At 41.5% G+C, this 26,312-nt stretch overlaps 1 protein-coding gene across 2 annotated transcripts in view; it reads right to left on the bottom strand.

Moving 5' to 3' along the window:
• Positions 1-15,310, bottom strand: part of abcf3 (ATP-binding cassette, sub-family F (GCN20), member 3) — a 102,566-nt gene extending 87,256 nt beyond the window's left edge. The window contains exon 1 of one of the 2 annotated variants that reach the window (XM_043702561.1): positions 15,150-15,310. In XM_043702561.1, coding sequence (XP_043558496.1) covers positions 15,150-15,222 — 73 coding nt within the window. In that variant the 5' untranslated portion in view covers positions 15,223-15,310. The remainder of the gene's footprint in view (positions 1-15,149) is intronic. The other variant, XM_043702562.1, reaches the window with a different exon arrangement.
• Between the last annotated feature and the right edge of the window lie 11,002 nt (positions 15,311-26,312).

The raw sequence follows: 26,312 nt of genomic DNA, 5'->3' as shown, positions 1-26,312 counted from the left end.
CTCCACACCATTACGTCAATGTCCACAAAAATACTTGATTAACCAAGTGAAGCACTGAAGAGATCAGTCAATCAGGGCAGTGAAAAACTGCTTGATTGACAAGGTTTGGGGAAAAGAACAATCACACCTTGATGACAGTCACCACTGGACAGTTTTGCCACTTCATTGGAACTCTCAACCTCAGGTAACAAAGGGTGGAATGGGGTTGAGGGTGCACGAGGAGAGAGCAAATTAACGACTTTGGCAACATGCTGTCGAATGATAAAGTTTACAGGCGATATTAAAATTCAAAATGTCAATAGCTCTGATTTCCATTCCCATTTTAAACAAGAATATGAGCTCAGACAGAACACTTGGTATTTGGGAAACTTCGAGTCAGAGAATCACAGAGATGTACAGCATGGAAACAGACCTTTGGTCTGGTACTGGGGTTCGAGTCCCCGGAGTGGGTGGGGGGTAGGGGAGGGGATGTGATTAAAGTTCAAGTCCTCTACAGGGTACTTGAGTTCAAGTCCCCTGATAGGTTTGTTAAGGTTCGAGTCCTCTGCACTCTGCTAAGCTTTGAGCTGTGTTCAAGTGGGAATCGATTTATGGGTATCATTGTTAAATCTGAAACGGTTAAAGTACCTTTAGGCAAATGGAACAGACACCTGATAAATCGGGTCTTCCTGGTATCTGTTAAGAAAGGTCTGCCACGATAATCCACGTGATGAGCTATATTATCGTAGATTGAGCGCCCACCTGAACAAATTATTACCGTTCGAGGAATCTGTAGAATAGAGAGCGATTGAGGAGGGGGATCCGGCACACAAGATCATTGAGAGGGACCAAGGTTTAAAATCTTACCTTGTGGGCCTGTCCGTCTCTCGACGCCGATGTCCTGGACGGCTGCTGACACCATCCAATCATAACTATCCATTTGGATCCTGCCAACTACGCCAATATTGTCATCCCGTTCCCCCCCATCTCAGTTTCACAAACTTGATTGAGTTTTTTGAAGAAGTAACAGAGGATTGATGACGGCAGAGCGGTAGATGTGATCTATATGGGCAGCACGGTGACACAATGGTTAGCACTGCTGCCTCACAGCGCCAGAGACCCGGGTTCAATTCCCACCTCAGGCAACTGTCTGTGTGGAGTTTGCACACTCTCCCAGTGTCTGCGTGGGTTTCCGCCGGGTGCTCCGGTTTTCTCCCACAGTCCAAAAATGTGCAGGTTAGGTGAATTGGCCATGCAAAATTGCCTGTAGTGTTAGGTGAAGGAGTACATGTAGGGAAGTGGGTCTGGGTGGGTTGCTCTTTGGAGGGTCAGTGTGGACTTGTTGGGCCGAAGGGCCCGTTTTCACACTGTGTGTAATTTATTCTAAAAGTAAGGCGTTCGACAAGGTTCCCCATGGGAGACTGATTAGCAAGGTTAGATCTCATGGAATGCAGGGAGAACTAGCCATTTGGATACAGAACTGGCTCAAAGGTGGAAGACAGAGGGTGGAGGTGGAGGGGTGTTTTTCAGACTGGAGGCACTGTGACCAGTGCAGTGCCACAAGGATCGGTGCTGGACCCTCTACTTTTTGTCATTTACATAAATGATTTGGATGCGAGCATAAGAGGTATAGTTAGTAAGTTTGCAGATGACACCAAAATTGGAGGTGTAGTGGACAACGAAGAGGGATACCCCAGATTACAACAGGATCTTGACCAGATGGGCCAATAGGCTGAGAAGCGGCAGATGGAGTTTAATTCAGTTAAATGTGAGGTGCTGCATTTTGGGAAAGCAAATCTTAGCAGGACTTTTTTTAGATTAGATTAGATTACATTACAATGTGGAAACAGGCCCTTCGGCCCAACAAGTCCACACCGACCCGCCGAAGCGTAACCCACCCATACCCCTACAGTTACCCCTTACCTAACACTACGGGCAATTTAGCATGGCCAATTCACCTGACCTGCACATCTTTGGATTGTGGGAGGAAACCGGAGCACCCGGAGGAAACCCACGCAGACATGGGGAGAACTCCACACAGTCAGTCGCCTGAGGCGGGAATTGAACCCGGGTCTCTGGCGCTGCGAGGCAGCAGTGCTAACCACTGTGCCACCGTGCTGCCCACCAAGACTTATACACTTAATGCTAAGGTCCTAGGGAATGTTGCTGAACAAAGAGATCTTGGAGTGCAGGTTCATAGCTCCTTGAAAGTGGAGTCGCAGGTAGATAGGATAGTGAAGAAGGCATTTGGTATGCTTTCCTTTATTGATCAGAGTATTGAGTACAGGAGTTGGGAGGTCATGTTGCAGCTGTACAGGACATTGGTTAGGCCACTGTTGGAATATTGTGTGCAATTCTGGTCTCCTTCCTATCGGAAAAATGTTGTGAAACTTGAAAAGGTTCCGAAAAGATTTACAAGGATTTTACCAGGTTTGGAGGATTTGAGCTACAGGGAGAGGCTGAACAGGCTGGGGCTGTTTTCCCTGGAGCATCAGAGGCTGAGGGGTGACCTTATAGAGGTTTACAAAATTATGAGGGTCATGGGTAAGATAAATAGGCAAAGTCTTTTCCCTGAGGTCGGGGAGTCCAGAACTAGAGGGCATAGTTTTAGGGTGAGTGGGGAAAGATACAAAAGAGACCTAAGGAGCAACCTTTTCACGCAGAGGGTGGTACAGGTATGGAATGAGTTGCCAAAGGAAGTGGTAGAGGCTGGTACAATTGCAACATTTAAGAGACATTTGGATGGGTATATGAGCAGGAGGGGTTTGGAGGGATATGAGCCAGGTGCTAGCAGGTGGGACTAGACTGGGTTGGGATATCTGGTCAGCATGGACGGGTTGGACCGAAGAGTCTGTTTCCATGCTGTACATCTCTATGACTCTATGACTGTTATAATCAACAAGTATCAATAGCAGAGACCAAGCCCTTTATTGTTATACAGTGAATGTTCTTAACCTTGTTAACTGGATTCATACAATGGATACTTTTTCCCTTGTTAGCTGATCTTGCATACTGAATTCTTCCAATATTATTAAATGGCTTTACATAATGACTGTTTTTTCACTTTGTTAACCTATTACCCTTGCCTCCAGCACGCCATTGTGAACTCTAAGTTCTTATCTGATGTGAGTCATGCTCAGCTGAACCTCGTTTCACAAAATTCAAAACTTAACTCTTTCCTGCCTGCTTATACCCTGTACACATTTTCACATGCCGACCAGATATACTAAAATTAATCCAGTCCCATTTTCCAGTACTTAGTCCATATCCCTCTAAACCCTTCCAATTCATATAACTATCCAGATGCCTCTTAAGTGTTGCAATTGTACCAGCCTTCACCACTTCCTCTGGCAGCTCATTCCATACACGCATCATCCTTTGCATGAAAACGCTGCACCTTAGGTTCCTTTTAAATCTTTTCCCTCTCACCGTGAACCTATGCCCACTAGTTTTGGACTCCCCAAAGCTAGGGAAAAGACCTTGTCTATTTACATAATCCATGCCCCGTATGATTTTATAAACCTCTCTAAGGTCACTCCTCAGCCTCCGACGCTCCAGGAAAACTTCTGTGTATATTTTAAAAGACTATTTATATAGAACCTTCCACATTCTCAGGACATTACAAAACATCTCCCAATTAGTTAACTGTTTTTGAAGAGTAGCTACTGTTGCTCTCAGGTAACACATAGCAGCCAATTTGAAATCTCTTCTCAACATGCAGCCTCTCACATGGTAGGCTGTTTTTTTCTTACAGTACAAAGCAGCTCTTAGATTGCTGTCTTGAACTGTAGAACTCCTGCAGAAATGCATATACTCTTGCCTCTCTGTCCATTTTACCCCTTATTCTAGGCCAAATATTTTACTAGGCATATCGTATGAAATCGATCCTTCTTCTCCAAACAAACAGCTTCACTATTGCAAGGAAAAATTTAACATCTAGAATACAAGATTAATGAACTTGCAAATCCGCTGATACTCTGAATTGAGCTTTGCAACTTAACTTTCTAGTGTGGTCTCTATTACATCATTTAGCAGAGAAAGTATGGTGTAGATTCTTGAAGACTGATTATCCCACCTCATTCACCAAAATTCACCTAAACATTTAAATGAAAATAGTAAAAGCTAGAACTATTCAGCCGGTCAGATAGCATCTGTGGAGAGACAGTACTTTCAGCATTTTCTGCTTGCTTTTAGATTTCTAGCTTCTGCGGTATTTTGCTTTTGTAAAGGTTTAGTCGTATTATTGCTATGCTTTTTGTTCCCTCCCTACTTTCTTGGAGATGCTATTACTGCAGAAGGCTCATAGCCCTTTGAACACTTTTTAAATCAGCAACTTTTGAGTTAAGTTGCCAACACAAAGGCCTTTCTGACCTGTGATAGCATTGCACTGAACCCAATCCTGTCAACATTCACATAACAACTTTTAACGGAAAATAAATTCCCTTATAAAATCTCCCTAAACAGGCCAAAGGAAAGGAAGGATAATAAGTTAATATGAGATACCAAGGATGGAAATTCCATGAGAGTTCAGACAACCTAAGGTACAGCCACCACAGCAGAGCTAAAGAAAGGAATGTACAAGAGGTCAAACTCATGATTACAGAGATAGGGAAAAATGAGAAAACAAAATTAAACAGAAATATGACAACTTTAAATTTCAGGCATTAGGCCACTTAACCAACTAGGACAGAGATGATGAGCCAGCAAGGAGAGGATGCGAGCAGATTTTTGGATGAACTGGATTTTTAGATATGTGAAACAAGTGAGGCAATTCTGGAGAAAATTGGAGTAGGCAAAAATAGAAATGACAAAAGGAAAAGAGATCCACCAATTAGACACCAAGATTGGAAATAGTAGTTTAAATGGAGACAAAAATTGGGGCAGCGTTCAGAATGGTCTGTTACAGTGTGGACTTTGCAAGAAGGATTAGTGGGCGAATACAATGATTCAACAGGCTTTAATCTTTCGAGGGAAGGTGGAGTAGGTTGGGCCCACATCCTCTGGAATTCAGTGAAGTAGTAAAAATAAGATCCTGAGGGAACTGACAGTTTAGATCCTAAGAGAATGTTTCTGTGTGTGTATGTTTGCGCATATGGTGGGGGCTGAGATGAGAGGCAGGTGGCATTCAGAACCAGAGGCAGAATTTAAAAATTGGCATCTTCCATTTAACACTGAAACAAGGAGATTCTTCTTTTCTCTTAGCAGGTTATTAACTTTGGAATTCTACTTTGGAGGATGGGTATATTAGAATATACCTGAGGAAGGGCTTATGCCCAAAACGTCGATTCTCCTGTTCCCTGGATGCTGCCTGACCTGCTGCGCTTTTCCAGCAACACATTTTCAGCTCTATATTAGAATATACTCCAAGCTAAGCGAAAACTGTTATTCAATCATTAAGAGGTATGGAGAGCTGACAGGAAAGTAGAGCCAAAGCCACAATCATATTGAATGCAGAACTGCCAGTATAGAAGGACCAAATGACCCAAGTATTGTATTCTTAACAATATTTACTTTGAACAAAACCGCAGTTTGCTCACGCTTGAATGCTAGACAATCATTTTTCCAGAAAGGGGAGAATGAGATCCCCAGGAGGATGAACAATGGCTGACTCTCTTTTCATATACTTCATGAGCACAAAGGCATGCATCACATAAACTACTTTATCTCAAATTCAGAACAGCTAACATACAGTGAGGATTTGGTTAATTATAATTCAGCCATAAGGATAAGAAGAAGAAGAAAATGACATAACAAGGAATTTTGATACTCCTATCCATAAATTAATGTGTTTCTCTCATTTTTTGACATGATACAAGTGCTTAACTGAACATAAGCTTGCTTATCTCTAGATATTTGTGATTTTACAGAACATGGGAGTTATAACTTTACTATTCACTGTCATGTGTTGACTTTAGCCACTTGTTCCCTTTTACACTACAGGTGTTTCACATCAGTTTATTTTTGCATTCCAGGTGAAAGTCACAAGGATTAGCTGCTCGTTTTAAGTTTGCAGTAAATGAAATGCAGAAGTGAACCAATATCTTAAAAAAAAGGAGGGAGTGAAAAATTGTTAAGCTCAAATCCGAGTTATGTTTTCCCTAACTGTATAGAGCTATCTATTTGTGTTTCATAGGAAAGTGATATCAATAGCTGGGCAAAAGGTAGCCTGTGAGGAAACTTGAAACATTGATCGATGTACTGTCAGAGACGGTTGGTTCACTTTAGCTGGACAAGCTGGAATGCACTTCTGCATCTGTCAACGTAACTTAGTGGAGCCTCACCAAACTATTCATTTCATTCAATGGTTTGATTACAAAGCATTCTCAGAACTCCTCTGCAGATGCACCCGACCTGAAACTCACCCCAGAGTCTGACGTACAAAGTCCCATTTTATCACTTGTGCAACTGTGTTTGGCTGAGCCCCAAACTTTGTTTTCAACTAAACTCTATTTGCTAAGACTGGTGAATTGCAAGAACCTTAGAGAGATAGAGATGTACAGCACGGAAACAGACCCTTCGGTCCAACTAGTCTTCGCCGACCAGATATCCCAACCCAATCTAGTCCCACCTGCCAGCACCCGGCCCAAATCCCTCCAAACCCTTCCTATTCATATATCCATCAGCAAACCAAATCCAGCAAATACTTCTGAGTAATCTCACATTGGCATTCACCTCCACACCATTTGCTTCATTCTCTATCATTCAGTTATTTTTCTGAACCATTTATATGGGTCACTTCAAAGGCTCACCTGAGAACAACTCTCATGCCTCATGCTTTGAGTAAACAAAACTCAACTTGTTTGCCCTTCATTCTGTAACTTCCAAATATTCAAACTTAGAACAAGGATACAGAAAAGGGGCCTGACAGAGCAAAACAGGAAAAGTAAACGGCAAGTTAAAAATGAATGTCAAGAAACAATTCTGCAATGATGACTACTGGAGTAGTGTCTGGAGGAGGACAGTGGGGAGAGATTCATTCAACAAGCAGATGATGTGATGAAAACTGGAAACAAATGGTTCACGTAAGGATGACTACATTACACTGCTTGATAACCCTCTTCAGTACTTCTCTTGGCTTGTCTCTGCTCACTTTTACTCAATGTGGCCTCAGTTATCTGCTTTCTCAAGTTTTTGTTGGGCTGGACAGCATCCACTGAGCCTCAAAGGACTTTGACTCACAGGTTCTACTAAATCTCATCCTAGAAGTGCGATGATAGGCTTTTCTTTCAAATGACAGATTAGTCAATAACATTTCTTGCAATCTTGCTATGCAAATGAACATGTTAGATTTTCATACACTTGTTAAGATATTTATACATGCCAGGATTTTAAAGATAAATGTAACAATGAGATAATCAGTGGCTTTACATTCCCCTGCATATATTTTTAAAATTTTGCTAATCTCAGACCTGGAATACATGGAAGAAAAGTTTTTAAAAATTCAGCGGCAATCGTTGTTCAATTGGTTTCTGTGGAGAATATCAGAGATTAAGTATGAAACTCAGCCATAAATTTGGCAAACTGCTGAGCAGTTTGAGTGACCACTGTCGTCCTCCTGTTGCTCTTTCTTACGTTGTGATTAAGTTAAAGTCTCACGTGATTCTTTTTCCTCAGGTACATGGAGTTCTTCCTAATTGAGGCCAAGACTCTACACAGATAGGCTTCGGTGATCAGGCCTAAAAGAGTTAACAGCTCTTAACTCAGTAAAAGGGTTCAGTTCTGGATCCTCTTTTGTTTGTCATTTATGTAAATTATTTGAACAAAAATATAGAAGGCATAGTTAGCAAGTTTGCAGATGATACCAAACTGTCTACTATGCCACCAAGTTAAGAAGATTTTCTGAGATTACAAAGGGATCTTGATCAAATAGGTCAATGGGCTGAAAAATGGCAGGCAGAGTTCAATCTGGATAAGTGCAAGGTATTGCATTTTGGTATAACAAACAAGGGCAGGATTTATACAATTAATAGTACAGTCTTGGTTAGTGCTGTAGAACAGAGGGACCTAGTGATACAGGTACATAAATCTTTGAAGTTTGCGTCACATATACACAGGGCGATTAAAAAGGCATTTGGCATGCTCAACTTCATTGATCAGTCTGTTAAGTATAGGAGTTGAGAAGTTATGTTGAGGTTGCATAAGACATGGTGAGGTCTCTTCTGGAATATTGTGTCCAGTTCTAGTCGCCCAGTTACAGAAAGGATATTAAGCTGGAGAGGGTTCAGAAGAGCGATTTTTGAGAAGATTTGTATATCACGTGGAAGTTCACGTTGTACATATGCTCACTGAGCTAGCAGGTTTGTTTTCAGACATTTCACCACCATGCTAGGTAACATCAGTGAGCTTCCAGTGAAGCGATGGTGTTCTGTCCTGGTCTCTTAAGGTGGGTGATATCATTTCTGGTTCTTTTTCTCAGAGGTTGGTAAATGGGGTCTAAATCGAAGTGTTTACTGATGGAGTTCCAGTTTGAATGCCAGGCCTCTCGGAGCTCCATCAATTTGGACCCCATTAACCAACCTCTAAGAAAAAGAACCGGAAGTGACATCACCCACCTTAAGACACCAAGATACACAGATAGAAAGCATGACAGAACACCAACGTTTCACTGGAGGCTCACTGATGATGTTACCTAGCACGGTGAAGTCATGTCTGAGAACAAAGCCACCAGCTCGGCATGCAAACTTACAACCCGAGGGTTCAGAAGAGATTTACCACGATGTTGTGGGTATGGACGTTTGAGTTATATAGAAAGGCTGAATAGGCTAGGACTTTTTCCACTGGAGCATAAGGGGCTGAAGGGTGACCTTATCAAAGTTTATGAAATAATGAGGGGTATAAATAGAGTTGATGGTAGTTGCCTTTTCCCTAGGTTTTGGGGGGGGGGTGGAATTTAAAGGCAGCACATTTTTAAAGGTGAGAGAATGAGAGAAGAGAGATTTTAAAAAGACATACGGGATAAATTCTTTTTACACAGAGGATGATTCCTGTTTGGAATAAACTCCCTGGGGAAGTGGCAGATACAATGTTTAAAAGTTATGTGGATAAGTACATGAATGCAAAAGGCTTGGAAGGATATGGACCAGGAGCAGGCAGGTGGGACAAGTTCAGTTTGGGATTACATTTAGCATGGACATGTTGGACCCAAGGGTCTGTTACCATGCTATATGACTCTAGTTGGTTTCACAGCATCAAACATCCTCCTACAATTCTCAGAAGTGTAGTTTTTCAAGGATTTTTGATTCATTCTCACAATTTGGGTATAACTGGTAAAGCTAGAAGTCAACTATCCACATTAATTTGATGTGGTGTTTCTCATCAAACCACTGTGGACTCAGGGGTGATGGCTCATTCACAAAGCTATTAGGCCAGGAGGCCCAATATTTTAACTTACTAATCATGAATGAAAAAACAGTGATACAAGCAAGTAGAATGGTGTGTGACTGAGAGGAAATTGTGGAACTGTTGCATTTCCCATGCATGTGCTGTCCTTACCTATTAAGTAATGATAGTCATTGGCTTGGAAATGCTCTGAGTATTTGTATAGAGTACACCAACCTTTGTGTCATCAGCAAACTCAATAAGGGAGCAAATATTTCAGCTAATTGGCATCTATTTTCATCACTATAGCTTTAAAGAGCTTGACAGGGTAGATGCTGAAACATTGTTACCTTTTGAGCAAGAGTCTAGGATCAGAGGTCATAATCTCAATGTAAGGAGTCACCCACTTAAAACAAAGCTGAAGAGGATTTTTTTTTGTCTCAGAGGTTAGTGAATCTGTGGAATTCTTTGCAGAGGACTGCAGAGTTGAGTTGCTTAGCACATTCAAGGCCATGATAGAAAGATCTTTAATCGGGGTAAGGATTTCATAAATTATGGGGACAAAGCAGAAAAATGGATTTGAGAATTATCAGACAAAATCTAATTGGACGGCAGATGAACTGCTCTTACGTTTTATTGTCTCTGACTCCACCCCGTCTTAGATTACCTACTGCTTAAACTCTCATCCATTCATTTGATACCACCAGGAACAACTGCTTCAATGCATTTCTGGTTTATCTCCCACTTTCCACCCTCCGAAAATCTGATGTTATCTAAAATTCTGTGGTTCATGTTCTGTATGCTTACTGATTTATAATGACCCCTCAATTAATTGGGGTCTCAATTTAACAACTGTTATCCTTATTTCTAAATCCCTCCATAGCTTTCAATTTCCCAGCCCTACAACTCTTTTAAATATCACTCTGTTCCAATTTTGGCATCTTGAACATCTCCAATTATACTTGTTCAACCATTGGTGCTGTACCATCAACTGCTAAGGCCCTGCATAAAATTCTGACTTCAAAAGAGTCCTTAAAATCTACTTCTTTGATCAAGTCTTTGGTTATCTGCTTTTATTATTCTTTGTATCAGAGTACAAAATTTTGTTATGCTGCTCACCTGAATCACCTCGGAATGTCTATTGAATGCAAGTTCCGGTTTTACAAAAGTTCAATTGATCAAGGTATAGTTATCTGTTCGGGGTAATAGAGAGCTGGACACAATAACCTTATACAACACCATCTTGTGTTTAATCATCAGGTCTGCTGATTCCTATGTGCCTGAGCCCATGTATTTTCTGTTACAGTAATTCACAGTAAGACAATTATCAAGCTGGGGAATACAAACAATTGCCAAGAAGCAACTTGTAATGGTCCTGATTTTGAGTAATGTTTTGTGTGAATGAAAGACTTGGACATAATGGGAAAAGGTGAACAATTTAAATATCCAGTTTGGAGGAGAATTAAAAGGATGAGTTGGACAGAAAAATAAAGAGTGCTGCAAAGATTAAATAAACAAAAATTTACTGAACGTAATTAGGAACAGACTTGGCAAGGCACATCTTAAAAAAGAAGAGACTTCCAAAACACATGTGATGATGATGGAGAACCAAGGTCTCAATACCAGAACCAAATGTGCCAAGGAGAATTATGTTCTGATGAATCCCTTATATCCTGCAACATTGACAAAATGTTGTGTGTGAGCATCTGAATGGCATCTTCAGCAACTGATTTAAAATTAATCTTGGTTCAATCTAACACAACCATACACAACTTATATTCATATTTAACAAATCAAAACGGCTGAACAATAGTGTGAACTGTTCTAAAAAAAAAGTCAGAAATTGTTGTCCTTAGATACTAAACTGTATTCTCAACCTTAACACTTATGTTTCCATGAAGCTACAACTCAGGAATTTGTAACACGTGCTTTCTATGAAAGCACATCTCAACTTACTTCCAGATTTGAGAATCAAGGCATTTGTTAACAATTTTCAGCTTGTTGCCTTAAAGAAATAAATGTCAAAAAAGCACTTTTTAAACTATAACCTTAGAGGGTCAAAGTATCAGTGAACTAAAACATACAATGATGACTGATATTAAACAAGGAACCCACAATGACTAAGACACCATGAATAGCTGAAATTTAAAGGTGGAATGCACCAGGGTTTTAACAGAATCAAATGTCCCATTATAACAGAGCAGCAACTACCAAGTCAAACAGAAAAACTATGCACCCAATTCAAGCCATGGGAGTAAGGGCAGAAAAGACTCCTGAGGCTAGTGTCTTGAATCAGAGTTTTGACAAAGATGTGAATATTTCAATGTCAGAAAATGAAGTGATTTAACAAAAAAATAAGAATTGTCTACAATTATTTTTACAACTGAGTCTACTGCCTGATAGAGAAGTGGAGGGAGATTCAATCATAGCTTTCAATAGAATTGGACAATCATCTGAAGAGAAAAACATTGCACTACAGGAAACGGCTTGGGCTTGGAACAGCCCAAGTTGCTCTTGCACAGGCACAGCACAAAGGTACAGTATACTCATAGCAAATTTGCACAAATATTTATACAAAGTACTAAGAATTTTTAACATACTTATTGAGAGATGAATAATGGACACTAAGAACACTGATTTGCCAGAATAATTATAGTGGGCACTTTGATGCCCAGCTGACAGGTTAGATAGGAATTTAATTTAACATTGCATAAGAGCTGACCACCCAGCATGCCATAAGGACTGACCCTCCAACAGGGAATTGTTCCCTCAACCATGAGGTCAGTTGGCTGGATGCCTGGTCTACAACACAGAGTGACACCAAAAGCACAGATTCAATTCCTGCTACTCACAACGTTACTCCCTCTACAAAGGGAGAACACCTATAGTCTGTCCATAAAAACCCTGCAAGCTTCCAGTTGCCTTTCACTTCAACACATCATTCTGCTCCTTGGTCAACATTTTGGTCTTGGGCTTGCTGCAGTGCTCTGACAAGACTTGAAGGACAGCATCTCATTTTCCACTTGGGCAGTAAGCAGTCTTTAGGATTCAATAGGGAATTCAATAATGTTGGAGTCTGAACACCTCCCTCTATGTTGTTTATCCACTCCCAAACTCCAGGCCCTGTTATCACGTTGAAAAATGTAATGCCAGAAAAAGCACAGCAGGTCAGGCAGCATCCAAGGAGCAGGAGAGTCGACATTTCAGGCATAAGCCCTTCATCAGGAATGTGGAGGGGGAAGGGGGCTGAGAGATAATAGGGGGGAACGGAGGAAGGCAGATGGGATGCAGATGGAGGGGATTGTGATAGGTCAAGCAGGTAGGTGGGAAGGAAGATAGTCAGGTATGTTAGGTCAAGAGGGCGGTGCCAAGTTGGATGGTTAGATCTGGGATGAGGTGGGGAGATATGACCATAAGACCATAAGACATAGGAGTGGAAGTAAGGCCATTCGGCCCATCGAGTCCACTCCGCCATTCAATCATGGCTGATGCGCATTTCAGCTCCACTTACCAGCGTTCTCCCCGTAGCCCTTAATTCCTCTAGACAACAAGAATCTATCAATCTCGGCCTTGAAGACATTTAGCGTCCCGGCTTCCACTGCACTCCGTGGCAATGAATTCCACAGGCCCACCACTCTCTGGCTGAAGAAATGTGTCCGCATTTCTGTTCTGAAATGACCCCCTCTAATTCTAAGGCTGTGTCCACGGGTCCTAGTCTCCTCGCCTAACGGAAACAATTTCCTAGCATCCACCTTTTCCAAGCCATGAAAACTGGTGAAGTCAATGTTGATGCCACGTAGGGTCATGAGGTGGAAGGTGAAGCTTTCTTCCTCCAGTGGTGGGTGGATTGATTTGGCGGTGGAGGACGGCCAGGATTTGAATGCTCTTGGGGGGGGGGGGGGGGGAGTTGAAATGGTTGGCCACAGGGCTTTGGGATTGTTTGGTGCGTGTGAACCAGAATTATTCCCTGAGCCACTCTGCGAATTGGTGCTCGGTCTCCCTGATGTAGAGGAGACCACATCAAGAGCAATGGATACAGTAAATGAAATGGGTTGATGTGCAGGAAAATTGCTGCCAGATTTGAAATGATTCTTTAGGGCCTTGGACTGAGGTGAGGGAGGTGGTGTGGGTGCAGGTTTGTGCAGCAGAGAAATATGCCAGATGTAGAAGATGGGTTGGTGGACAGCATGGGATCTAATGAGGAAGTCACGGAAGGAATTATCTCTGTGAAACGTAGATAGGGTGGGGAACAAAGTATATGCTTGGTTTCCATCCTCCCATCCCCACACCTTATCCCAGATCCAATCCTCCAATCAGCACTGCCCTCTTGACCTGACCTACCTGTCCATTTTCCTTCCCACCTATCCACTCCACCCTCCCTACCAACCTATAATAATCACCTCCCACTTGCATCCATCTATCGCCATCCCTTCTACTTGTCCCTCACCCCCACCCCCAATTTCTCTCTCAGCTCCCAATTCCCTCCTGATGAATGGCTTATGCACAAAACATCAACTCTCCTGCTCCTCAGATGCTGCCTGACCTGCTGTGCATTTTTCCAGTGCCACACGTTTCGACTGACTCTCCAACATGACTTTGGAACCCTCCAACCATCCGGCATCAATGTGGATTTCACCAGTTTCATTTCCCCTTTCCCCACCTTTTCCCAGATCCAACTTGCCAACACGGCACCCCCTTCATGACCTTGTCCAACCTGTCCATCTTGCCTCCCATCTATCTTCTCCACCCTTCTCTCTGACCTATCACCATGACTCCCACCTTCATCTACCTTTCACACACTCAGCTACACTCCTCCCAGCACCACTCCTCTCCTATTTATCTCTCCAACCCCTTGGCTCACAAGACTTATTGCTGATGAAGGGCTTTTGCCAAAAATGTCAATTTTCCTGCTCCTTGGATGCTGTCTGACCTGTGCTTTTCCAGCACCACTTTCTCCGTTATCATGGGCTGCTTTCAGCACAGTCAACCCGTTTCACCTACTTATTATCCCTGTTATCAACTTTTCTCCTTCCTTGCCTTGCTATCAGCCATCCCTTAGTCTGTCTTCTTATTCTCTGAACTCCCTCACAACACATCCACTTACCCTTTCCTCCTCTTCCCCCAAACCCTTCACTGTCATCAGCATAAACAGTAACCTTTCAGAGCTGTATCAGCTCAGGAGGAGGGTGACTGGATTCAAAATGTCAACTCTGCTTTTTCACCACTGATGCTGCCAGAACTGCTGAGTTTCTCCAGCAATTTCAATTTTACTTCCGGTGTTCACAATCCGCAGGTCTTTATTTTATTCAATTCCTGGCTGAGATAACCGTGAAGGTTCCATTTTCTCATCATTGCCCCCTGGCCTGAGGCGTGGTTGACCCTAAGGTTAAACTCACAACTAGTCATCTCTGTCTCTCTCTCTCTCTCTCTCAAGGAATAACTCCATGATCCTCTGGGACTATAGCGACTTCAACTTACTAATAGTATCAACCTAGACTTTGAGCTCCAGTCTATTGAATCCACGTTCTGTGACTCGGTTTTGGGTACAAGTGGGGGCGGGGGGGTAATCAGTGTTAGTCACTGAGCGGCGCCTCCCCTTTGGAATGAGGTGGTCGACAGTGCAATTAGGCAAACCAGAACGGACAGAAATCATATCACAGTCGAACCGTTAATTCTCCCTGCAAATACTACGTAACCCGCTAAGTTTATCCGATTCTATTTCAAACCGACCGGGCCCGGGTTTCACCACCTAATACAGATAGGAACCTGTAAACGGAACTAACTGTCCGGAAGGGGAACTCAAATCGCTGTGAGCAGTGACCAAACCAGAACATGGACGGAGCTTCTCTCACCTGTCACGTATTGGAAAAGCTCGGAGTCGATGTCGGGGAACTCGTGCCGGATGATTTCTACATAAGTCGCCATATTCGCTCCGCCAGCCGGCCGGCTTGTCAGCACCGCGCCTGCTCAATGATGCATGTGCACAACGCTTGCCGGGATTTGTAGTCCCAGAGCAAAGGTTAACGTGAGGCAGCCGAGGTCGGTGGACTTCAGCTCCCAGGAGGCAATGCGCAAAGGCCCTCGGTCACCCCTAAGCCTGGTGGGTGTTTGAGGGGGTGGGATGCCTGTGATTGACAGGCATGGTCGTGTAGTTGGAGTAGGGTAAGGCCTGTGGTAGCGCATTGACCAAATGTTTACTGATCTCACTGGGCAAAAGTTGATTGATTTTGTTCATATTTGAACTTATACTGCTTTTCCGTCAAAATGTGGGGTTTACTTTCCATTCTTCTTTCTTCATTTGAGAGAAAAAAAACCATTGGACATGGAACTCATCCAATTCTGTGTGGCAGAAGCTTTGAATCTTGAAAAGTGCTAATAAGGTAAGATTGCTGCTTCTGCCTGACAAAAACCTTAGGCAATTGTGAAGAAGTCATATCAGACTCAAAAGTCAACCCTGTTTCTCTCTCCACGATGTTGCCAGACCTGCTGAGTTTCTGCTTTTATTTCAGATCTCCAGCATCTGCAGTACTTTGTTGTAACCTGGTTTTGTTTATGATTTGGAGGTGCCGGTGTACAAAGTTAAAAATCACACAACACCAGGTTATAATCCAACAGGTTTATTTGGAAGCATTAGCTTTCAGAGTGCTGCTCCTTCATCAGGTGATTGTGGAGTATAAGATCATAAGACACAGAATTTATAGCAAAAGTTTTCTGTCCTTTGTTCAGTTTCATTGCAGGTTGGGTTTAGGATTATTACCACCTTTGTCAGTTGTGAGATGTTGCTGAGCACAAGTTGACTGCAGCTTTGGTTTCTTGCATTATTACTGTGACTGTAGAATTGATTGGCCAAAGGGCAGATTTACTGTTCATTTCTTCTTGCCTTGGAGTCTTGTATTTTCCTCTTCAGTTTTTGTGAAAGTCTGCCATTATCAATTTCATTTAGTTTTATAACAGTATGTGTGGGGGCAGGGGCAGTGCCATCAACATAATATGGGAGGAGGTTTCCCTCTGCCTCTCTCAGACAATAAAATAGGAGCAGAATTATGCCAAAGACCAGATATTGACAAGGTCTACCAGTAACTATAGGACATAGGAGCAGAAGAATTCAGAGCAGGATTACACCATTCAGCCTCTTGAGCCTCCTTGCCATTTAATTGTGTTCAATTCTGGTCACCGCACTACAGGAACAATGTTGAGGCTTTGGAGAGGATGCAGAGAAGGTTTGCAAAGATCCTGCCTAGATTAGAGGATATGAGGTTTAAGGAGAGGCTAGAAAAAGTCAGAATGCTTTCTGTTTAGTGGTGGAGACTGAGGGGAGACTTGATAGAAATCTGTAAAATTGAGATAATGTTGACGGTCAGACCTTTTACACAGATGTAATGTCTAATACAAGATGGCATGCAGTTCTGGTGAGAGATGGAAAGTTTGAAGGAGACATGAGGGGCAGGTTTTTTAAAACAGAGTGGTAAGAGTCTAGAATGCATTGCCGGAGTGGTGGTCGAGGCACGTATGCTAATGGCATTTAAGGGACTTTTAGATAAGTGCATGAATATGCAAGGAATGGAGGGATATGGACCAAGGTCAGGCAGAAGGGATTAATTTAATTTGACGTCATGTTCAACATAACATTATGGGCTGAAGAACCCACTCCTGTGCTGTACAGCTTTATGTTCCAATACAATCACAGCTGATGCTCAATTTCAATTACACTTTCCTTCAGTAAATCTCAATACCCCTTGATTTCCTTCTCATAGCCTTGAAAATATTCAATGTCTAAACAGTGTAGATAATTCAAGGATTCACAAACTTCTCCACCAGAAATGATTGAGCACTCACCATGAAACTACTTCTTCGAGTTGTAGACTCTCCAGTCAGAGGAAATCTCCTTTCAGCATTAATCCTGTCAAGTCCCTTCAGACCATGTCTCATTCTTCTCAATTGCAGAGATTATGAATCTGTTTATTCAATCCCTCCTCCTCATGAGACAGACCTTTTATCTCAGGAATCAACTGGTGAACCTTTCTTGCACTATGTCTTTAGGAATGTAGACCAAAACTACACACACTACACCAGGTGTGGCCTCATTAAAACTCTGCACAATTGCCAAAAGTCATCGTTGCTCTTACACTTCAAACCCATTCCAGTTTGCAGACATAGGGATGGACTTTATGGCTTTGTTTTTCTGGAGGCAAAGACTCATGGTGGAGGCAGGAGTGATCTGGAGGTTTTCTTTCCTTTTGGCTATTTCTCAATCCTGTCTTTTGAACACTCAAATGGTGCCGGAGAATGGTGACTTTGTACACTTTTCACTGTGCTCCTAAATTCCTATGCTCAAGTACACGTGACCATAAAATCTAAATCTAAATTAAGCCATTCAGCCCATTGAGTCTGCTCTACCATTTGTTCATAGCTGATAGGTTTGTCAACCCCATTCTCCTGCTTTACCTCCTTTATCAAAAACTTGTATCTCCTTAAGTGCACTCAATGACTTGGCCTCCACAGCCTTTTCCAGCAATGAGTTCATTGATTAACCACCCTGTTGGAGAAATTCCTTCTCTTCTTAGTTCTAAAAGGTTCTAAATTGGATGAATGGATCTAGCTGTGTTCTTCTTTCAGAGAACTATCATGAACATCCTCTGGTTGTATTTTAAGTGTTGCTCCTACAATTTTTTGTACGCTTGATATATCAGCGGAGCTTGATCTAAAGCACCCTTGTTGCAATAGTTTGCCAACCTATAATACTAAGTGCAAGCAAATGTCTATGCAATGGGCTTAGCATACTTATATATTTCGCTCAATCCGCTAGCAGTCTTAGAAGAAATTATTAATTACGCTCCAGTCGGGGTGCTGTTTTATCCCTAAGTCCCACAAGTAACTTATTATGTTTACAGTTAAATGTTAAACAAATTGGGACTTTAAGGTTATGTGCAGAAAAATAGATTCCAGAACATTATCCTGTATTTTTGTTGTTGTCGCCTTCACCATTGTATAGGCTGCTAGCCTGGCAAAGGGACTTTGATTCAGCTGCTGCTTAGAATTTTAATTGAACACTTTTGCAGGTCTCCTGGCTGTGAAGGAATGGAGCTTGGGAATTATGGAAGAGCAGTATCCAAATTTGGTCAACTTTCACAGTCATCAGAATCAGAACCTTTTATCCTTCATAGCAACAGGGAAGGTACTAGAGTAAGGAGAGTCTTCTGTATTAATATTGTGAGGACATTGTCGCTTACTCATCCATTCCTTTCTATAAGCACATCCATACAGGGAATGTCCATTCATTCGTTGATGTCATGAGAAGATCTTGACACATTCGTCGTTTATGACTATTCATGAACAAACTCACATGGGATCGAAAAAGTACTGCTGTCCGCATAGCAGCATTGGTGAGAAGCAACTCATTTATATGTCCTACCTGTCATCACCCCTTACAATTGACTAATGTTTTCACACAGTGGAGAAATTGTACAGGTTTTCTAACTGTGAGAAGAACTTTTCTTGCTCATCACCTTGTTTCTAAGCATCCACATGGGATAAACCTGATCACTGATGTCCTAAGAGGGAGCAAGTACTTGGGGAGTGAGGATCTATTAAAGCTGTGACTGATATGTTTATACTTCATGCACATTTATAAACTTTGCAATGGGAGTTGTTAAATAATAATCAGGAATATGTGCCTAGCAGGGAGCTAGTGACAGTTGCTGGGTTTTATTTTGCTTGCCTAGCAAAGGAAGAACTCAAAAGATTTTGTCATGTAGGATGGAGACTGCTGTAATTTGTGGGACATAATGTGCTGTTCAGACTGTTAACCTACTATTGCCTTTCAAGCCCTTGAGAACTCTTTTCTCCAAATACTGGCCTCTTCAACATACCATACTGATCGTCACATAACTTTGTTAACTGTACCTTCATATTTTCGGACTTTCTTCTGGAATTCCTTCCCCAAACTTCACTTTCTTATTCTCTCCTTTAAGATCCTCTGTCAAATGGACCTTTTTGACAGTCTTCATAATGTTTCCTTTTGCCCAATGTTAATTTCCATAAGTTACATTCCCTTGATGTAATTAATATACAAGAGGTAAAAATCATGTTGGTATTAGTTTAATATGTGTTGAAAAAGTTATTCATTAATATTTTTAAATTTGGCCGTTCAGCTGCACTAATAGGGATGTCATTCCTTTGTTAGTATTTCTTATTAGTATCTCCTCTGGACCTGAATCTGTAATACTCTTGAGCAACATGATCATACAGAGCTTCAATCTGTCACCCTGTTCTCATGCTGCTGACTCCCCCTCATCTAGTTTCCCAATCACTACAATTCTGTCTGCCATGCGCAAAGTCTGGAGTGAGGTGGAATCCTTCCTGTTTGCCTGGACAGAAGCAGCTCCAACAACAATCAATAAAGTTAACACCATCCAGAACAAAGCAGTCTCTTGATTGACACCCCATCCATGATCTTAAAACATTCATGCTCTCCACCACTGACGCATAGTGACAGCAGTGTATACCATCCACAAGATGCTTTGCAGAGATTTACCAATACTCCTTTGAGAGTATCTTCAAAACTCATGACTTCTACCACTTAAAAGAACAAGGTCAACAAACACATCCTGGAGCTCCGTTCCCAGCAGCACTGTGCATGTGCCTATACAGTGAATACTGCTGCAGTTCAAGAAGATAGCCCATCACCATCTTTTTAAGGGTTGTTAAGGATAGACAACAAATGCTGGCTTTTCCAGTGATGCTAACATTTCATGAAAGACAATCAAAATACTAAGGAGAGGAGTGGTTTAATGATGATCGTGTTATCCTTTCTCCTCCTGTGGAGTGATAGTACATTCAAAGGAAAGAGAGAGAGAGAGAGAGAGAGACAGAATAGTTGACATATCAGGAGGAAAGTTAGGTGTTGATCAGTTTAATTGGAATAGGACTGAGGGAGCAGGAGGTGTGTCTGATGGAATGATGATCGTGTTATCCTTTCTCCTCATGTGGAGTGATAGTACATTCAAAGGAAAGAGAGAGAGAGAGACAGAATAGTTGACAATATTGGCTATCAGGAGGAAAGTTAGGTGTTGATCAGTTTAATTGGAATAGGACTGAGGGAGCAGGAGGTGTGTCTGATGGACAAGATGAGCTCAGTGAAGACATGAATGGAAATAGATCCGAAAGGTATAAATTCAGGATTAGAGGAGGGGAGATTTTTAGAGGAAGTTTGATCCAGAGGCCTTGGAGAAGTAGGGGATGCTACAGAAGCACCAATTGGATTGCCTCAATCTTCGTGAAAAGAAGTCCATGAGTTGTTCTTACTAATTGGAGGTGAGGCTAGAGGATGGGGCGTGAAGGGAAGGTTGTAGGGGGAAAGACAATTTCTACTTGAGGAAATAAGGTATTGGTTATGTATTCCTGCAATGACTACAGAACAGTTAACAGTCTTAAATGATGAGAATTGGATCCAGTAGTGTTTTATTTGATCTAGCAGTGGATGGCTAAACAAATTTCCTTTCACATCTGCACTACTTGAAGTTAAGGGAGTGTAGTTGGGGCTGTATCTGTGGGAATGGCCTGGGTGAGAGATGAGAATAGTTTACTGGCAACTAGAAGATTAAATAAATCTAAAATAAAACACTAATTGGTGGAGAAAATCAGGTCTGCCGGTAAAGGTGAACAGAAAAATAGAGTTAACGTTTTGAATTCAGTATGACTCAAACCTAGAAATTGAGGTCAGGATGTGGAAATAAAAAAAACTGCAGAAATGTGGTGGTGAATGGAGGACTACAGGTTTGATGATTTGGATTTTGAAAGTTGTCACAACTGAACTGGGAAAAGTGTGCCAATAATTGTGCCTCTCTTTTTCACAAGCCATCACAAAATCTATAAAACCTCAAATAGACCACCAAGTTGACAGCTTGCCTGACTGACTACTATTCAGGACAAAAATAACTCACATGAGCTTTCATCATTCACAGTAAATAACTGTTTATTGTAACATAGTTAACTAACAAATTCCAGAGAAAAGAAACAATTCTGAATTTACCACTGTACAACTTAAACTGTACTGCTTTTGAACTCTAGAATACCAACACACTTGTTCACATTTAAGACAGACAGCTTGACAAGCATTATAGATGGAAAAAAGGAAGGGAAAATTAAATTCTAAAGATCAAGTTCTCGACATCAAAGATGGGTTAAATTGTCTCTCACATTACTTTGCTTTCAGCAATGGTGACATGCTAGTCTGTAAAACGCTAGTTATTCTTTACATCAATACTTGATCAGATGGACCTCGGTCTTAATGGATTGCTTTTTTAAGCTTTCTTGGTTTTTCAACCTCTCAGAGAAAGGAAAGAGAGTTGTTTTCACCTTCCAGGCACTGCTCGCACCTGACCTACCTTCCACTTTGTAGCAAGCTGTGGCTCAACCAGAGGGCTGTCATCAGTCAGAATTTATTTGATTCACAAAACCTCGGTACCACTCTGTCCCCAAGTAGCCCCCTCAGTGCTTCAAAAAGCAGCATTATGTTCTACCACTGGATTTTTCTAAGTTTCAAAACTCTCCTTGCACATCGGCTACATAGCTGTCCAACTTCCATTTCCGTTTATAGTCCTAAAAAAGAAAAAATGATGAGTCCCTTAAAAACTGTAGTTGTAAATGAATTGAGGGATAGCTTTTTCCTGGGTGAATACAGAATGAGGTTGGACGGGTACCCAAGCGGCAATGAGTGATATGGGAAATGATCAGACATGTGTTTATCTGTGATTGTTAGAAATCCATGCTGACCTATTCTTGGGAGTGCTTGATGGGGCATTTAACACCTAAAAGAAAAGTCCCACCCCACTGAGTCCCTCCTGAAATGAGCTGGCATAAAGATGATTGTGGATTAGTGGTGCTGGAAGAGCACAGCAATTCAGGCAGCATCCGAGGACAGGCAAAATCGACGTTTCGGGCAAAAGCCCTTCTTCATCAGGAAGCTTTTGCCCGAAACGTTGATTTTGCCTGTCCTCAGATTTTGCCTGTCCTCAGATTTTGCCTGTCCTCGGACGCTGCCTGAATTGCTGTGCTCTTCCAGCACCACTAATCCAGAATCTGGTTTCCAGCATCTGCAGTCATTGTTTTTACCATAAAGATGATTGTGGCTATAGATGGAGCACCACCTTGTTCAACTGCTATTCAGCCCAGAAATCCTTTCACTATTTCACACTGTCCTTCAATGGAAAAGCACAAACATGCCACCACAACAAACTAAATCGATGATTCATTCAGTCCATTGGAATTCAGCCACATAACCTATATCAAGAGTAACATCTTATAGATTCTGGAAATGGAGTCAGATTTTATTCTCACAGGTACTCAAGTATAGAAATACAGGAGTATAGTCTAAAGTTCACAGTGTCATAATTCATGGCACCATCTTAGCAGTAAGGTATCTAGGTACGAAATTCAACGTAAAGATTAGAAAAATAAAGAAATAAGTTAAAAGTTCAACATTACAGTTCTTCTCAATATAAGAAATAAAGTTAAAAGTTGCATATTACAGTCCTTCTTTAGTCATTGACCTGCAGTCGCTCCATGCTGGGCTTTCCCCAAGAGGGCTTGATTTCTCTCCAGTGCTGGGTCGATCTCTTGATTCCCGTGCCTCTGCACTTGCCACCAATTGCCATTTAGGCTTTCTGGCCACCTTGCCACAGGCCACCAGAGTCCATCTCTGGTACCGCTCCAAGCCCTAGCCAGTTCCACGATGCCGCCAACTATCAGAGTTCTGCCTGGGTGCACAAACCGCCTTATGGTCGGCTGCCAAATACCCCACTCAGGGCCCCCAGCAACAGTCACCACCGCTGACTGCATGACTAAACTTTCTCCAGAAGGTAATTAGAGAAGGAAAAGCCAGCAAAAAAAAAGTCCAAAATGAAAAAGGAAAAGAAGTCAGAGCAGATAAGCTCTGGCTCAGGAGTCCTACTCTGTCGCCATATGACATGGGAAACGTAAATGTGGATCAATGAATCAGAATCCCGCTTTATAAAGAATGATTGGAGTTACTGCAAGATTTGTTCCGTATTTTTCACACTTTAACAAGTTTAAACAAAAGTGTGAGACTCCAACATCTGGTGCTTGATCTGTTTCCATTTTAAGGAAAGCTGGAGATACCTTGTGTTTAGACTTTTTCCAGTTGTTGATACTTCCAAATTGGCCTATTGCATAATGTTTGTGTGATTTATATATGTGAAAAATCTGGCTGAATGCATCATCAGAAATAACTTTCACAGTTCTCTTTCTGATCTGCATACTTGTTAACTTCTGTTAACTTCTCCCCCTTCAGAGCTCTTCTGTCTTGTTGATTCTGATTGAGATCCCATTCTGTGGGTAAAGTATTGTTGTAACCATTGTATGTATTTGAGACTTGTTCTTAGCCACTATCCATAGAACTACATGGTTTAATACAATTTGGCTGAGAGAGATCAGGTCTGAAAACTCTTTTCATTAGTCCTAGCCAAATGCATCTTATGCTTGATCTGATTGTGAGAAAATAATTTAGTTGGGACATAAATAGCTTCAAAGAAGCATAGTAGCTTGAAAAGGGTAGATGCCATTCAGCCTTTTGAGCCCTTTTTGTTTACTTTAACTCAATTTACCCACACTGCTGGCATAATTCCTCTAAAGGTCAATTCATCTTAATCGTGCAATTCTCACTTGATCCCCTGTATCCATTTCCTTTTGGGAAAGAGTTATCCAAATTTTTACTACTTTTTGCGTGAAGAAATGCTTCATTATCCCTGAACAACCTAGCTCTAAATTTAGCCTCCTTTTATTGGGCTCCTGCACTATAGGAAGTAGTTTCTCTATCTACCCTATCAAACTCATAAATCTTAAGAATCTCAACTGGGTTACCTCTGATCTGCTAAACTGCTAGCTTACAGCTTCGTTGTGCAACCTGCCTCTATAATTGAGAGTTTTTATTTGTTTTGGGGATGTAGGTGTCACTGAGAATGCCAGCATTCCTTTGACACCAAGCCATAAGGATACATTAAGAGAATTGACAACAAGCTTTGTCAAAGAGTTCTATTTAATGGGCATCTTTAAAGAAGCACAGAGTGATAGAGGGGTTGAGAGATTTTAAGAGGAAATTTTGAAGGCTTGGCCATCAATGTTGACTAATGTTGAAGAGAGAGGATCTGAGTCAAGCTAGAATCTGAACCAAATCAATTGCACTAATCTAGCACACTTACCATCTGTCTACATTAGCAGACGTGAATCTCTGTAAAAGCTATAAGTCTTGTAACTTTCCAGTGGCCTCTTTTTAGTTTTAATTTTTACAGTGCTTGAGGAAATAATAGTTCATGAACGAACAGTGTCTTGGCTCACATATCTTCAGTTTTGGTATCCTGGGTGGAACCCCTTTTTATCGCCAAGGGACAATAGCATTCTCTTTCTTGAGTTCTCTGCCACACCAAATTGTAGTAATGTCCCTTTTTTTTAAGTGAGGGCAGGGCAAGGAAACAGACCCAAGTTTACCTAAACAGGGATCAAACTCTTTGCTATCGGCATTAATTTGAACTGCACATTAGCTGTCTAGCCAGTTGAGTCAACTGACCTCCCCCTATAGCACCAATGGCCTGAAGCAAAATATTTAAATACTGATACTCAGTTTAACATGCTGCAAAGTAAAATACTGACACTTTTTTTACAATAAGTAATTAAATGTAGGGGGTGAATTCCAGTTTATTGTCAAACATTGATGTCAAATTTAATGTCTGGAAAGGAGAATATTTATAGCGTTTGAACTCAAGATCTCATTCACTTTGATTGTCATTCGTGACATTATTGTGTGTAAATGTTGCCTTTGCCCATTTTCTCCCTTCTCTAAGAGTGCTGACCCTTGTTGAGAACACTTCAATCAACCCTAACTAAAGACCAATTATATATTTATGAACAGCTTTGACACCCGAAGAGCATCCCAAACTTCACAACCAATGGACTACTTGTTAGTTTAAAGGCAAATACAGCAGCCTTGCACACAGCAAAATATCGCTGTGACCAGATACTTTTATCAAGGTATTCATTGAGGAATACATTTTGGCCCAGGCCAGCAGGTGAACTCTCCTCCACAACAAAAATAGATGTTGCTAGAAAAGCTCAACAGGTCTGGCAGCGTCTGTGAAGAGAAATCAGAGATAACATTTTGGGTCCAGTGACCCTTCATCAGAACTCCGCAGCATCTGCAGTTCTTCCATTTTTTATTTAGGAGAACTCTCCTGTTCATATCAAACTAGATTTATGTGAGTATTTTAAATCTGCTTGACAGGAAAGACATGGTTTTGCTTTCACATCACATCCAAAAGACTGGATCGCCAGGTGTGAAGCAGTGCCTCAGTAGTGTACTGAACTATGGATCTGATTTATGTATTCAGGTCTCTAGAGTGAAGTCAAAGCCTTCTGATTTCAAGGTGAAAGTACTACCCTTTGAGGTAGCTTCTTGACTGAGGTATCAGATCTGAGTCTCGTTTGCCCACAAAAATAATGAGGTTTACTGCAAAGCAATCAGTGGTGGACATTTAGTTCCTTCAAATTCCTAGCAATTGATTTCATTTATACAATAGCAGTATACTGAAAGGGGAGTCAGTAGTGAAATGGTAATGTCACAGGATCTTTAACATGTGGGCTAATTCACTGTGGATATGGGTTCAAATCCTACTGTGGCTGCTGGTGAAATTTGAATTTAATGAATAACTCTGGAACATAAACTAATTTCAGTGATGGTAACCTCAAAGCTATTGTTGATTGTTACAAAACCTCATCTGATTAATTAGTATCCTTTAGGGAAGGAAATCTGCCACTCTTAGCTCATCTGGCAAATGTGACTCCAGGCTCACAATAATGTGATTGACTCTTAACTGTCTGAGATTCAAGAGCAATAAAATCTAGGGGAAAAGTGCCAGTCTGGCGAGTGATACCCACATTGTTAGATGGAAGAATAAGTGGCTGTCAGAGTACAGACAAAGCATTGTACTTTGGACCCTCGTGGA

Source organism: Chiloscyllium plagiosum, chromosome 13 (genome assembly GCF_004010195.1).
Source record: "Chiloscyllium plagiosum isolate BGI_BamShark_2017 chromosome 13, ASM401019v2, whole genome shotgun sequence".
Classification (NCBI taxonomy): Eukaryota; Metazoa; Chordata; class Chondrichthyes; order Orectolobiformes; family Hemiscylliidae; genus Chiloscyllium; species Chiloscyllium plagiosum.
This window is presented reverse-complemented; position numbering and strand designations above follow the sequence as displayed.